The sequence below is a fragment of the Salvelinus alpinus genome, chromosome 4 (assembly GCF_045679555.1).
Source record: "Salvelinus alpinus chromosome 4, SLU_Salpinus.1, whole genome shotgun sequence".
NCBI classification, from domain to species: Eukaryota; Metazoa; Chordata; class Actinopteri; order Salmoniformes; family Salmonidae; genus Salvelinus; species Salvelinus alpinus.
This window is the reverse complement of record NC_092089.1, coordinates 31739916-31755774: the sequence shown is the minus strand read 5'-3', so window position 1 is coordinate 31755774 and position 15859 is coordinate 31739916. Positions and strand designations below refer to the sequence as shown.

The 15859-nt window shown below is 41.3% G+C and overlaps 2 protein-coding genes across 3 annotated transcripts; one reads left to right on the top strand and one right to left on the bottom strand.

Moving 5' to 3' along the window:
* Positions 1-3225: 3225 nt before the first annotated feature.
* On the bottom strand, positions 3226-9904 carry ube2s (ubiquitin-conjugating enzyme E2S). The gene is made up of 4 exons (XM_071395045.1): positions 9388-9904; positions 7858-8005; positions 5650-5840; positions 3226-5472 (listed from the first exon to the last, which is right to left on the bottom strand). The coding sequence occupies exons 1-4, from the start codon at positions 9388-9390 to the stop codon at positions 5113-5115; spliced, it is 702 nt and encodes a 233-aa protein (XP_071251146.1). The 5' UTR covers positions 9391-9904; the 3' UTR covers positions 3226-5112.
* A 3320-nt stretch (positions 9905-13224) lies between these two features.
* On the top strand, positions 13225-15813 carry josd2 (Josephin domain containing 2). Of its 2 annotated transcripts, none has more exons than XM_071395044.1 (5): positions 13225-13530; positions 13745-13873; positions 14123-14248; positions 14518-14712; positions 15104-15813. In XM_071395044.1, the coding sequence occupies exons 2-5, from the start codon at positions 13752-13754 to the stop codon at positions 15213-15215; spliced, it is 555 nt and encodes a 184-aa protein (XP_071251145.1). In that variant the 5' UTR covers positions 13225-13530; positions 13745-13751; the 3' UTR covers positions 15216-15813. The 2 variants fall into 2 exon arrangements, with proteins under 2 accessions (XP_071251145.1, XP_071251144.1); XM_071395043.1 differs by having other exon boundaries at positions 13255-13530; positions 14123-14278.
* Positions 15814-15859: the final 46 nt, after the last annotated feature.

Sequence of the window (15859 nt, the reverse complement as noted above, 5' to 3'; positions counted from 1 at the left end):
CTGGATTTCTGCATAAATTAGTCATAACATTTGATCTGATCTTCATCTTAGTCATAATAGACAAAACACAGCATGCTTAAAATAATAACACACAAATTATTGTATTTTTCTTGTCTATATTGAATACATAATTTAAACATTCACAGTGTAGGTTAGAAAAGGAGTCAGGAATCAACTAACCTGGAGTCCAATCAATGAGATGAGATCAGAGATGTTGGTTAGAGCTGCACTGCCATATAAAAAACAACTCACAAAATGTGAGTTTGCTATTCACAAGACGCATTGCCTGATGTGAACCATGCCTCAAACAAAAGAGATCTCAGAATTGTTGACTTGCATAAAGCTGGAAAGGGTTACAAAAGTATCTCTAAAAGCCTTGACGTTCATCAGTCCATGGTAAGAAAAAATTGTCTATAAATGGAGAAAGTTCAGCACTGTTGCTACTCACCTTGGGAGTGGTCATCCTGCAAAGATAACTGCAAGAGCACAGTGCAGAATGCTCAATGAGGTTACGAAGGATCCTAGTGTCAGCTAAAGACTTACAGAAATCTCTGGAACATGCTAACATCTCTGTTGACGAGTCTACGATATGTAAAACACTAAACAAGAATGGTGTTCATGGGAGGACACCACAGAAGAAGCTACCACTGTCCAAAAAAAAAACATTGCTGCACGTCTGAAGCTCGCAAAAGAGCATCTGGATGTTCCACAGCACTACTGGCAAAATATTCTGTGGATAGATTAAACTAAAGTTGAGTTGTTTGGAAGGAACACACAACATTTTGTGTGGAAAAAAAGGCACAGCACGCCAACATCAAAACCTCATCCCAACGGTAAAGTATGGTGGAGGGAGCATCATGTTTTGGGGCTGCTTTGCTGCCTCAGGGCCTGGACAACTTGCTATCATCGACGAAAAAATTTTTTCCCAAGTTTATCAAGACATTTTGCAGGAGAATGTAAGGCTATCTGTCTGCCAATTGAAGCTCAACAGAAGTTGGGTGATGCAACAGGACAACGACCCAAAACACGGAAGTAAATCAACAACAGAATGGCTTCAACAGAAGAAAATACACCTTCTGGAGTGGTCCTGACTTCAACCCGATTTAAAATACTGTGGCATGACCTCGAGAGCGGATCACACCAAACACATTGCTAAAATGAAACAGTTTTGTAAAGATGAATGGTCCAAAATTCTTCCTGACCATTGTGCAGGTCTGATCCACAACAACAGAAAACATTTGATTGAGTTTATTACTGCAGAGGGTCAACCAGTTATTAAATGCAAGGGTTCACATTCTTTTTCCACCCTACACTGTGAATGTTTACACGGTGTGTTCAATAAAGACATGAAAACATATAATTGTGTTATTAGTTTAAGGAGACTGTGTTTGTTTATTGTTGTGACTTAGATGAAGATTAGATAAAATTTTATGACCAATTTATGCAGAAATCCAGGTAATTCCAAAGAGTTCACATACTTTTTCTTGCCACTATGTGTGCACATTTACCGATCAATTGGCAAAGGAGAGCCTCAAATATCACATTCATTTGTACATATCCACTGTATACATGAATTGCGGCAAAGTTGGTTCCTGTTTCAGTCATGTCTTTGGTCACATTGGTGTGGGTCATATAAAAAAAAACTAATGATTGGTTGACAATAGAGCCTCCCACAATGCAGGTGATGGCTACAGGATGAAGTTGGTGAAGAGCACCTGCAGAAACTTACTGTCGACTGCAGTCAAACCTTCATGACCTTTGTTCACATGATTTATGTAAAGTTGGGCACGTTCAAGTGGATCACTTTGTCAAATCGTGACCATCGTTGGTCACTACCATTTAAAGTATGTTGCATTATAGTTATAAAAATTGTCCGCCTTTCACCTACATGTCAACTGCACGAACCTTACAAAAATCATGTGATCAAACGTCATGCAGTTTCTGAAGAAGTCGCCGCAGGTGCTTCTCATCACCTGCACCATGCAGCCATCACCCCACACCATGCAGCCATCACCTGTATAGTGGGAGGCACTATTTGTCAACCAATCATTAGGGTGTTTTTGAATGACCCACGCGAACGTGACCAGACATTACCAACTTGCCACGATTCTAAAGCTCCAGGGGTTACAACTGAAAGTGATATGAGACTTTCTAATCATTTAAATGTACACACATTATGTTTTCAGTTTGTGAGTGTGTGATAAACTTTTACATTTATTCTTTAGAACTTTTGCAAAAAAAGCAGCTATGTTGGCACTGCCATGTTGATCTGAGCCTTGCTGTTGGAAAACCACTAGTGTCTGACTTTCGGCTGTTGCAGATGCACCTCCACAGACTTCACCCAAGGACTTTCGTCTAGTCGGCTTCGTTAGGCTTACCGCCCGAACACACCCATTTTCTAGGCAGTGGCTGTCGATAAGACTTTTCTGGACCTCTCTTCTCCTCGCTTGTTTTTGCAGACATTGTTTCAGCTTTGATCTAACTTTATCTAAATGAGAACCAGTCGCAACAGTAGCCTGTTCTTTATTTGTAAAGCCAAGACTGTGTGTGAAGTAGAGAATTTCACACGAGCAAAAGCTTCGGGACATTTAGCTGTTGGGAAGTTGGATCCGCAGCCACTCCGTATTTTCTATCCCCATAATCGTCAAGGTGGTAGGGTACTCTGATAGACGGTTGAATCAACCTTTCCACTGAGGGGGACTAGAAGGTGAAAAACCTTTCTAAACAGGGGGGTTTCCTAGCGTCACCTCCAGCCCAACACCCAGGTGTCTGAGGGCAATACCAGGATGTCAGACATATTTCCAACCAGATGGGTAGCTGGTTGCTCTGCATGCTGCTCACTGCAGCCACGCCAGAGGAAGGAGCCCTTCATTACGTACATCAACTGACAGCCTGCTTGCTGGGGGCACATTCCACTAGACTAAACAGGTGTGTATGGAATTCATGACACAATGGGTGGAGCTCAACAGTGTAGTGGCTCCCTCCAACTCATTTCCCCTGTTGCTTTTCACCCATCCCGTGTTCTCAGACCTTTACAGATGAAGAGGAAATTAATCCTGTTTATACTATGAAATATGCCCCAGATAGACAACCTACATTGGGGGCTCTCTAAAAATCTGATTTCTCCCTTCCCTGTCATTATACTACTGTACCACAGAGAGCAATGCTATTCACACCATATAACATGTTCAATATCTTACCAACACTGAAGAAAGAACTAAATGATACATTTGTCCAAATTTTCCTAATTTATTAATTTAAATAACTTAAAATGGACACAAAAATACCCACCCGTTAAGTTTCGCACAATGACTGTTTCCCAGGCACCTTCTCCCACCAAAGTAAAAGACAACTGTTGATTGTTTCCCTGGGAAATGTAGGAGCCAACATGCATTTAGAACGGAGGGAGAAAACATGCCCAGGAAACCCAGCCAGAGGAGACGATCAACTGGGGAGTTCCTTTCTATCAAATCTGTTGAGGCTTCCCTATTGACCATTACATAGTTTTTTTCCAATTCTGGCCCATATGGGAACAGGATAGGAGCTGGATAGTGCATACGACTGGAGCAGGTATTTGATCCATACAAATCAAATGAAAAACATTTTACAATAAAAGGTTCACAAGTACACTATTGGCAAATTAGTACTAAAGACCAGATGTGCCGCTATGACCATATAAATAAATATCCATAATTATATATGGGATATAATTAATAATCAATGATATGCACAATCCTGCACCCTAACCTAATCCTGTATGGACAATAACCTACTTCATACACGCACCAAGACATCTGAATATAGACATGTCACTTTAAAACCACTCTTGCAAATACTGGACAATGAATAAACAATGACAATTTTGTAAAAATGCAAAAACAGAATAGTCATACATGGGGATAAACATTTACAAAAAAATAGGGGTGAAATCATTTTTAAAAGTAATAATTAGACCAAATGTTGCTCCCTTCGTGTCCATCTCATTTCGACCACTACTAGACAAACATTTTCTAGGAAAACTTCTCATTGTTGCTTCCTCATTTGACTACCCAATGAATGACCATCTCATCATGTTGCGTTTCACTCTATGAATCAAAAACATTGCATAATCTTCTAATAAGTCCTCTACCCTGACTCCCTTCCGACAACCTGATCTCGTATAAGGTAACTCAACTCAAATATGACAAAACATCTCACCAGTTTCCCAACACGAGGCTAGCTGGGCAGTACACAGTACCATTTCAGCAACAGAAGCCATGTCAAGAAGGGGGTGGGGTGAAGAGGAATTTTCTGTTTCTGCAAAATATCTAAGACATTTTGTTTAGTGAACACTGAACAGAAAGAAGCCTAATTTCAGATAGGGGAGATGAGTCAGACTGAAGCTCAAACAGTCTAGCTACTGTATGACACACACAATCACTAGTGCTGTGTATGAAACACAATAAAACCTTTCTCAGATCATGACAGCGAGGAACCATGGAGAGAACTAACACACACAGCGGTGAACCCATTTGAATTCAGTCACTTTTTCACAACATCCCTTTTGTTTTAAACAAAACTTTCCATACATGTTTTCCCATGTGCCATGTTCCCTAAATGCCAAAAACATTCAGGAGATAAAGGTGCTCAAAGTTGCCCCATTTTGCATACCCCACCCAAACAAGAAATGACTAAATAAATAGTCTGACAACCCTGTTTGCAAGCTTTTAAAATATATCAAATCTCAACCGTTTATCTTTTCCAGTGATGTAGACATGGATGTCTCATTGTGTGGTGGGGTATGCAAAAGGGGTCAAATTTGAGCACCTTTATCTTTTGGCATTCAGATCCAAAAACTCATTTTTCTGAGCACTTCTACAACAGACAAATATGTACGGAAGGTTTCATTCAAATCAAAAAGGGGTGCTGTCAAAAAGTAATTGAATGCAAATGGATTTATCCACAGGGGATTGGGAGAATATATGGCAATAAGAAATGAACAGGGATACCAGATGCAATGAGTACAAAAGGGACAGTACAGAGTCAGGGGTATAGAAAGAGTCTGGGAGAGGGGAACAATATTCAGTATATACACACACACACACAGAGAGAGAGAGAAGACTCCAAGCAGCATTAGAGTCGTCTCAACGCTCGCTTTTTATCAGTTTTCTTCTTCCCTACAACATTACTATTGCTACTACTACTGCTGGAGGTAGTACTGCTTCCATTGGCTCCGTTACCCAGAGCAGCAGAGGGGGCAACCCCTGGCCCCAACGCCCTCTTGGTAGGGTCCCCTGCATGTTTTTTTGGCTGGGGGCCATCGGCGGGGTCCTGGGGCACCCCCGACGTCCCCCCGTGCCCCCCCATGGCATGGATCTCAGTCAGGAGGCGAGCACGGGACGCATACTCTGTATAGTCCTCCAGGAGCAGACGCCCCGCCTCCTCGTTGAGAGCCGACTCAGGGTTGGGATGGATCATAAGGCACTTGATAGTCTGAGGGGAGAGAGAGAATGAACACCAGTGAGTCATCAGGGTATATTTCAAGGTTTTCCTTGAACCACTAAACAAAATGTTAAGAATATAAAATGCACCAGATACAATATTTTCTTTCACCCATTGCTATTTTGGATTATTAAGTAGCACCCATAGAGATGCTTAAATGTTTCTTACCAGTAATACATGTCTGAGTCCCAGCTCTGCCCTCCAGTCCCTCTTCAGGACGTTGACACAGATCTCTCCCTTGTGGCCGACATTAGGGTGGAAGATCTTGGTTAGGAAGTAGCCCTTCGGTGGTGCAGCAGGGAAGTCCTTCCCCAGGACCAGGCGCATCCGGAAAACACCCCCGGCAAACGGGGTTCCTTCTATTGAAGCACAATAAATAAACCACGTCAAGCAGGGGTTGACATTAGCGGTTGTCCAGGCCAGGTAAACTGAACAGTCGGTAAGATGGAATCTGCCTTTTGTCCTGAAGACTAGCGTTAATTCACGTCGACTGGAGTTCCATTTGTTCATGTGCAAAAACGACTCAACAAAAAAATAAATCAAGCCAAGTGATCACAGTTCTCTCTACATTCTTTCACCTCCGTTACGCATCTCATTCCATTCAGATCCGACCGCTCCATCTACACAAGCGCGTTGCGCACCCAAGCTCCCATTAAGACGATAGAAATTACTGCCTATAAAAATGCATCTAACAGATGGGATACACAAACAAAACTGTAGACAAGCTACATTCCTTGCCAAATCACGACAGCTTTATCACAAATTCGAAATGGACTGGTTGATTAAAGTAGGGAAATGTGTTCCAACTACGAGCTGCAGATTTGAAAAAAATTAATGCATCCGGTCTATTTAGCGAACTGCTAGTCTGTCATTTAGAATAGGTTACAGATGGACATATGTAACAAAAACATTGTTTTGATGTGAAGGCAAATAGCCAATAATAAGCTAATTACACCCTGTTAAAACAGGAGTAGGCTAAATGTGCAGTGATATTGATGAGAAAGACGCACCTGTTTCGGTAGCAAATGTCAGTGCTCAAATGGCGGTAGGAGTCCATAATTTAACAAATTACCTTGCAACTTAAGTAGGCCTAAGTGTTTTCTAGTTCAGACAGTGAAGATTGGACAACTAAATAAAATGTTTAGGCCTTTGTGCCAACTGCCACTAGTAGTGTTAGCTAGCCAGTGTATAATCTGAGCATAGTTGAGGTCTAACCTGAATTAGCCACGAAATCAAGAGTTTAAAAGCGACTTTTCTGGAAGCTGTGCTGCACCATTTCCCCTACATTTTACCCCATGTGGGCCAGCCCCTAGCAACTAGCTTCAGCAAATGAGCTTCAGCTCCTCACCATTTGAGTGACAGTCAACAAGATACACTCAGCAGAGCGATAGTATGCAATTTCCAAGTACCACTTTGGCTGCTGAGAGCTACTTTCAGAACTATTGTCTGAAAAGTACACATAAGTACAGGAGACTTAAATTTCATGCCTCTATGGAGTATTTTACATGTGTGATCATTACTTCATACTTTAACACACACTTTAACCCTTTTCATCAGAAGTCTATCAGAGTAAAGGCGTCTGCATGCTTCCCAGCCGAAACAGTTCGGAAGAGTTTGTGCATATATTAAGACAATATTTTGCGCCGTTTTTATTAGTTTTGGACTTCGGTAAGTTTTTTCTTTCTTTTTTCGGGCGCACATTTTTTCTTGCGGCAAGCCAAAGTTGGTAGCCAGAGTCAGTAGCCGAAGTCTACACCCCTTTGTCAGTGATTGGCCAACTGTAGGGATTCTTCAGTGAAGTCGGTTGTCATTCAACAAGAGACTCGTTTTCATGAAAATGTTTCATTACGAAATACTGCAAACATCCTTGTCAAAAACATCAAAACTATTGACAGATTTCTTGAGTTATCTTAGATTAATTCTGACTATGCTGAGGAAGTGTATACTGGCTATTGCGTTTAAAAATGGACAAACAATACTATTTCTGCTTTTTACTTGTTTTTCCAAGTGAAGGTCTTTTAAGGGAGTATGCGAGCACACTCGTTTGGTTCGCCTAGCCGACTTAGGCTAACCGCCAGCCGAACTGAAGCATGCTGACGCCTTAAGGGAACTTCTTTACAGAATTAGCATGAAACGTATGAAAAAAGGGTTTTGAATAGTGTCATTAGTGTGCTGACTCATTCAAACAATGTTCACATTTTTTACATTTGTACGTGTAAAAGACCATTTTCGTTTTTTGGGCAAGTGACTATGACCTTTGCCTGTACTTGCTCGATGGACAAGCACCTTCGATAGCTTAATGTCAACCCCAGCATGTTCTACATTACAGCTTGCCTAGGCAGCCAAAACATTTCCCATGACAGAGGTATGCGTTACCTGGTCCCTCAATGGCTGTATGGAGTTCTGTGATGTCTTCTTCGCTGGGGTAGATCTTGATGCCCTCAGGGGGATCTGCAGCTAGTGCAGACACCTCTTTGTACACCAGACGCAGAACCTGGGGCGGCAAGTTCTCTACATTGGAGTTCTATAAATGGGGCACACACATACATTACTATTCTGTCCCACTACCAACAGAAAGGTGCAAATATGGTAAATACTATAGGATATGGAACTCACAAATCCCATGATCACAAACACAATAACAGGAAAATCTCAAATTTCAGTAAAGCTGTCACCAAAATGGTTGCTCAGAATCAATGTAGCTATCTACTGTCTGATAAGCCTTAGGCCTGTAGCCGATTAAACTCAACTCCACGATTTATGATGGAGATGAGCTGCGATTAGTGTGAACAGACTGGAGCTCCTTAGTCAAAAAATCTATTTAAATAAAAAACGAATGATTTCAACACCCATAGAATAGCCCACAATTACACACGTCTGTGTAATTGCGGGCTATTCTTTGGATGCTATAATCAGAAGTTTTTGATAAAAACGGAATTGTATGGGACTAAGAAACTCCAGTTTGCCCACACTAGTCGCTGCACAACTCCATCGTAAATCGTGGAGTTGAGTCGTCTACAGTACAGGCCAGGTGGTGATTCACGTTAATATCATCATGAGAGTGCAGTGGATAAGCTGTGTGTCACAACTGACAACTGCGATTTCAGCCAATGTCTGGCAGTTTACTTCATTGATAAATGTACAAACCGGTCAAAGTTAAGATATTGTATTAGCATTTTCTAGCCATACAAAACGGACATCAAGTTAGCCATTCTGTCTTTGTCAAATAAAGCTAGGTTGTAGCTAGCTAGCGAATTAACAGTTAGCCGAAAGCTAGCTAATGGTAGCATTGCTGGCTAAAATGACTGACTAGTTCACATCATTGTCAAGTCAAATAGCTAATGTACCATTAAATCGCCAAATCGTGTAACATATTGATGTAGTTCTTATTACAGCTCATCAATTTAGCTAAAAGAGAGGAAATAAGATACCTAGTTAGCAAGCTAACATTAGGTAGCTAGCCAGCCAAATCATCATCATTAGGTAGCTAGCTAACTTGCATAGGTAGCTACATACGCCAACTTTGGGGTGTGCTAACGTTATGATAGTTCATTTGCTGATAATTGTGTAATAGTTAGTTAGTGATTGATCTTTATGTTGGACAATTTGCCATTTAAATTGTGTTCGGGAGAAGTGTCAACACTGAACTAGCCTGCAAAATAAAATCGTAGCTAACGTTATCAGCTAACGCCAGTTAGTTAACTATAGCAAGCAAACAACCAACTAACGTTAGTTACCCAACTTAACTAGCTAGCTAAATTAGGTCTCGGCTAAGTAACGTTACTGTAGTTAGCTAGTTAAAGTTAGCTAAACAGCTGGCAAACATTTTGACTTGCTTTGTTAGCTAGCTAAATAACTAATAATTGTATCCATTTATTTAAGTGTTTGTAGACAATTTTAACTTACCATGTCTTCCGAAGAATATTAGTATTCAGGTGACTGGGGCTAGCTAACTCTGTGATCCTCGTCTAAATAGCAACGGTAGTTAACAACTAATAAATGCTTGCAGCTTATGCTTGATCGATGAGAAAGTGGTCCACGACACCTCAAATAAATGAATAAATGCAGTTATCGCCGACTATTTAGATCTCGAATGGCCAAGCAAGCGATCAAGTTATGTTAACGCGTTAACGTTAGCCAGCTGCAGCTTGCTAGCTGAAATTCTTCTCCTCAACAGTTCAGACACACTGATAGCACGTAAACTCCAGTTCGTTATTCTGCTAAAAACAGCCTGCTTTTTGGGGTATACAGTGAAGGGAAGCGAGCTACTGGAAGAAAGTGTTTCTAGCCAAAGTTATGTGGTGGCCAAGTGCTAGAGTAGCTAGCCAGCTACTATTTTCGTTGACACGGAACACAACTACGTCTCCCAAATGAAATTGTGTTGTCTTGACCAATCGGGATTTTAGCCATACAACACGTGTACAAACAACGTAACCAACAAGACCAATCACATATCGTAGGTGCTCTGTCGTCATCATACTTGGCATTTCCACCAGCCATCCAAAGTCGAGAATGTCAAAAATGCTTCCAAGCCATAGGTGTGTTTGAAAAACTCATACCCACCCAGAGGGTAGGCCTTCATATTGACAGACAGCCGCACACAATATAAACTTTTTTCTAAACTTCAATATAACCTAACCCCAGTGAACCTAACTCTACCATACAATATACCTATAGACGGCAGTGTCGGAGGAAGGCTTAACAAATTATCAAAGACTGTTCTCTCTGCTGCCGCAAGTGGTACCAATCAAATAAATGTACCAGGTCTGGAACCAACAGGACCCTGAACAGCTTCTACCCCCAAACCAAAGAAGTCTCTGAGTGGTGCAGCGGTCTAAGGCACTGCGGCTCAGTACTAGAGGTGTCACTACAGAGCCTGGTTCGTTTCCAGGCTGTATCACAACTGGCCATGATTGTGAGTCCCATAGGGCGTGGCACAATTGGCCCAGTGTCGTCTGGGTTAGGGTTTGGGAGGCTAGGCCCTCATTGTAAATAAGAATTTGTTCTTAACTGACTTGCCTAGTTAAAATAAATAAGACTTCTAAACAATATTGAGAAATGACTACCTGCAGTGACTCTATGCACACTCACATATACTAACACACTCATGCATACTGACGCCACACACCTTCACACTCACCTCATACGCTACTGTCTATTATCTATCCTGTTGCCTATTCTCTTTACCACCATCTATATGTACAATACATAGCTACCTCAATTATGTTGTACCCCTTCACACTCCCTCGTTATTCACTGCATATTTATTCCTTGTGTTACTATTTCGATTTTATTTGTATTTATTTTATTTGATCTTTAACTATGCATTGTTGGAAAAGGACCCGTATGTAAGCATATCACTGTGAGTCTACACCTGTTTTCTACGAAGCGTTTGACAAATACAATTTGATTTGATTTAATTTTAATTGAATACAACTAGTCGAGGTACCAGTCTTTTTAGCTAACATTCAACTCCTTGCCACTCCTGTCATTTGCTTTGGCAAGGAGTGGAATGTAATAGCTGAGCAGAGATACAGAGATGGCAACCAGGCTAGAATGCAACAAATCAGAGAGAATTTAGAACGTTCGATGCTATCAGAAGCATGAACTATTTGTCAAAATGTTAGATATGCTTGGGAATTGCTACAATAGCAACTTTGTGTAACAATATGGTCTTCATTCTAATGTTCACACATAACGCCATCCATTCCAAGACATTACAACAAATGTAGCTATTTCTCAAACCTGTCCACATAATTTTTTAGGATCTTCCACAAATCACCATTTCACTCTTCATGACTTTTGGTGAGCAGCACAATAAAACCTGGGTACGTAACCCCTTGTTGCATGAGGTAAAACATTTATTTGCCCATTGTTAAGGTACCAAACCATCAAGCACTGACATCCAACATTATAATAAGGGGTTAAATATCTGTACCTGTAAGACTCTTATCACATGTATTACTTGCATGGAGGAAACTTTTACAGCTCACAGCAAATCTAATGTAAGTGTTGCTTCCGTACAAACAAAAAACAGAAAACATCACAGCCTGCCAACCCCAGTCTACTGACATCTGTGTGACTGAGGGGACATAAACTCAGATTGAATTTGAAAGCCCCTGGCCCTGACCAACCATCCTGAGAACTATGGTCACAAAGGCCAGAGTGGGAAAGTGCCTACCATGTGCCAGACAGAAAATTGCCTGTTATTTAAAAGTAAATTAATGTAGATGAGTGATTATTAATATCCTCAAGATACAGTGGAGATTTGAAAAGGTACATTCCAAGTAACATTACATTTAAATTATTCCTAGTATCCATCATTTTGGAAGGGAAGTTTTTGGCCTTTAACCCCCACTGAGACTTTTTCCTGCAGTATTTCTATTGACCACTAAAGTGCGCCTCATCACTACATTGTCTGCGTGTTTTTATTTTTGGATTCTGGTTCTGGATGTTTTCTTCGAATTATTTGTAGGAAAACAGTGCACATAGATTTCCCCTTGTGGCCCTCTCTGCAATCAGAAAATGTTTTTCGATTAATGACATGTTTGCTTGTGTCATATGCAAATACTTTTTGTCAAATGTAATTTTTATGGCTCTTAATTGCGATGTTGTAAAAATACAATAAAATACAATAAGGTAATTCAATCATTTTTATTTACATTAAACAGCTAAACAGTTTATACTAAGGCACTAATTTGTAACGCTGTTGGACAGGATGTTTGTGGCTTTTCCCATAGAGATAGATAGAGGACTCTAGTGCCCAAATGTCTATTTTAGAATGGGCAGCGCCATTGAGCACTTTCACCATTTTGAAGTAGTCACTGGGTGGGACTTCCTATGGGTTAAGAAAGGATCACATAATTCCAACCAGGTCACCAGGAGGGATCAGCCAATGCATTATACTTGTGAACAAACATTCCATAACTGCAGGTGGCAGTAAATTGGCAAGCTTTATACCTGTTCAAACAACGACTCCAGGTGGCAGTATGCACCAAGAGGCCAGGGTTCCGGTCAAGAAGAATGATTTTGACTGCTCCCACAGTTTTGCTTCTGTACCACAGTTTAATCTTAAGGACCGGACCCTTTTTTTAAATTTTCGCCTAAAATGACATACCCAAATCTAACTGCCTGTAGCTCAGGATTTGAAGCAAGGATATGCATATTCTTGATACCATTTGAAAGGAAACACTTTGAAGTTTGTGGAAATGTGAAATTAATGTAGGACAACATAACGCATTTGATCTGGTAAAAGATAATACAAAGAAATATAACATGTGTTTTTTAGTACCATCATCTTTGAAATCCATCACTCACAGCCGAAGATATTAACATTTTATATTCATCAAATGTCTGCTCTGTTTTTGGATGATGTGATGACGTCATCCCTGCTTGCGCTCCTTGTGCGGTTGCATCCCAGATATAGACCGTCCATGAAATTAATCAATGTATGCGAAAGTGAGTAGATTACCTTGAAAACAACGGGCGGACATCTTGGATGTAGTCTTCAGTTCTTATTATATCTCAGTGGTATGCACACATTCAGTTTGTTTACCAAATCCTAGAAAATGGATTACTTCAAAATAGAGATGCCCTCAATTGCGCTGCCCCTGCTCTCACAAACGCCATAATAGTACATATACAATGATGCGATGTCTATCTAAGTCTATGGGCTTTTGCAGGCGCGCCATCTTTGCTGGCACCACGCATAGTTCCTGGCTTTCAGCGCGCACTATTCACTGATTGGATAGCCTGATGCGCGTTGCAGAGAAATTCAGCGAGGACAAAAACTACGCTCGCTCCAATTTACGGGGCGTGACAGTTGAACAACAACAATCAAGCTTCCGGTTGTTCCCCATTCTTACTAGAGAGTTCACTAGCATGTTCTTGTGAGCGTAAAATCAACAAGTTTATGTATAATAGATTTACGTGTACGCTAGGTACATTTTATTATTTTGTTTGTCGTGGAATAAGAGCACCGAAAGAGCTATTACTGACTTTGATACACCGCTTTATTTGACCATTACACTGCGGACAACTTCCAATACGGTAAAGACTGATCTAGTTAAGTTAGCTAATAATTGAATGAAATTAAGCATTCTATTGGACTTCGAATGCACGTGTTTTTTTCTGGAGTATTACAGAGGAGATGGCTATTGTTTTGTTCCCTTTTCACAGTTTTGTTGAAAGCTCATATATTCAACAATGTATTGGACAGCTGCAGTCAACATGCTTATGTTTTGTGTATTTTGTCTATCAACAGGGTTATTATGAGCGAAGGAGAGGTTTTCCATGAGAAGCAGCGACTGGAGTTGTGCGCCATTCATGCTCTAAACAACGTTCTGCAAGAACAAGTGTTCACCAAGGAGATGGCAGATGACATCTGCAAGCGGTGAGGTCACTTAGGTCAGGCGATGTGTGTGTGTAATGTCATCTTTAGGGGGTGGTGTTTTGGCTAAACAGGGTTCTTTGTGTCAATGATAACACACAGACTCTTCAATATGCAATCTCTGCATGTAAATCATCAAGTACTGCTATAAGCCTGTGATCCAAAGAGCACCCACCACACACTTTCTCCATGAGTTCCAAGAGCATGTGAATCTGTTTTTACCATGTTCCCCTCTTCCCCCTTCCTCCCCAGGCTAACTCCACAATGTGTGGTGAACCCTCACCGCTCGATGCTGGGCACAGGCAACTATGACGTCAACGTCATCATGGCTGCCCTACAGAGCAGAGAGTTGGCTGCAGTATGGTGGGACAAACGCAGGTCAGACTTCAATACCTCAGGCCCAGACAGGTTCGGAAGAGATGATTGGCAATGAAATACACCTGTGTAATAAATTCAAATCCAACCAAGTACTGCTACAGGTCACGAAGAGCTAAAGTTTTATTGACCAAAGAAAATATACTGATAAGGAAACTTCGCCACAGATTCTGTCTACTTCTACTGTTCATCACTGTTCCTCCCCTCACCACCACTGTGGCTCTGTTGATTTTAAACCAACATCTCCTTCCCTTTTCCTATTTCTCCCTCAGAACAGTACAGAGTCTCTGTGTTGACAAGGTCCAGGGGTTCATCCTGAACGTTCCGTCACGTGTCTCTCTCGGAATTGTGTCCCTCCCCGTCAAGCGGCGGCACTGGCTTGCAGTGCGCCAGGTTAATGGACACTACTACAACCTCGACTCCAAACTAAAGAGTCCTGTCTGCATCGGGAACGAAGCAGGTCTCCGGTGAGTGAAGGGAGGGACGACGACTATGCAGACATGTATTGCACAACTCCTGATCAAAGACACAGTATCTCCAACTTTACAGCTGATAGTGATAAATGCAAAAATATACAAATGCTAAACTTGTCATGCTAATTGTTTGCAAACAGAAATGTCCCTCTGTAATTTTTATTTACGTAGAGTTACCCTGTCAGGAACTCTTGAACGCAGCCCACAATTTGACTGTGGTAGACTACTAGTCAGTTCGATCTCATCCTGTTAGAGGAGTGGTCACATGGGGCTTACCACAGTGTCTGTTTGTTACAGTTTGTACTTTGCACTCTTGTAAATCAGTCTCTCTCACTCTCCCATTCGTTCTCTCTCCTTCACAACACTCCTCTTCTCTCTTTCTCAGTACATTTCTCAGTGAAGTTCTGTCTCCGGATGTGGCAGAGATGCTCCTGGTTGTGAGGAGGGACGTGGAGGAGTACGGAACCTGGCTGAACTCTGATGACCTCAGGAAGTGATTCCTCTGGCCTGGGCATTCCTTCATTCATTCAGCATGGGACTCAAAACTCCTGCTCTACTCTGGAAAAACAAATAACATTTTAGAAAACAAGAGGCGCTTAACAAAAAGTATATATTTCAGGAAATGCATTACCGGTTGCTGAGGAGTGTGGGCACTCTTACACACACAAAGTTCCAAAGATCATTTAAGATGACGAGGGATTTCTGTCCCAAATGGCTTGTTTGTAACAGTTTACTGGCTGTTGTTTGGAATTCTACACTACAGCTGCATCTATATATTTTTCCTTCTCTCTCTTCCTTCTTCCGCGGCTATGCACTGCACTGTCGAGGTAGATCAGTTAGAACTGGTTTGTCTTTGGTATTCTATGCACTGAGGAGGTACAGAGGAGGAACTGGATGTCATGTTGACAACTGACTGTGTGAAAATAATGCTTCTATGTTTGTGTTCTGTCTGCGTCTACATCTAACTATGCATATCCAAGTGAATGGGAGCACTGTCTTTCTGTTACACGCACTCAAACTACGCACACACAAACTACACGCACTCAAACTACACACACACTCAGAGGATATAAAGAAAATGTTATTTATATGTAACGATGTGTCTCGTCTTTGAGGTTCAGCAGTTGCATTCACAGTTGAG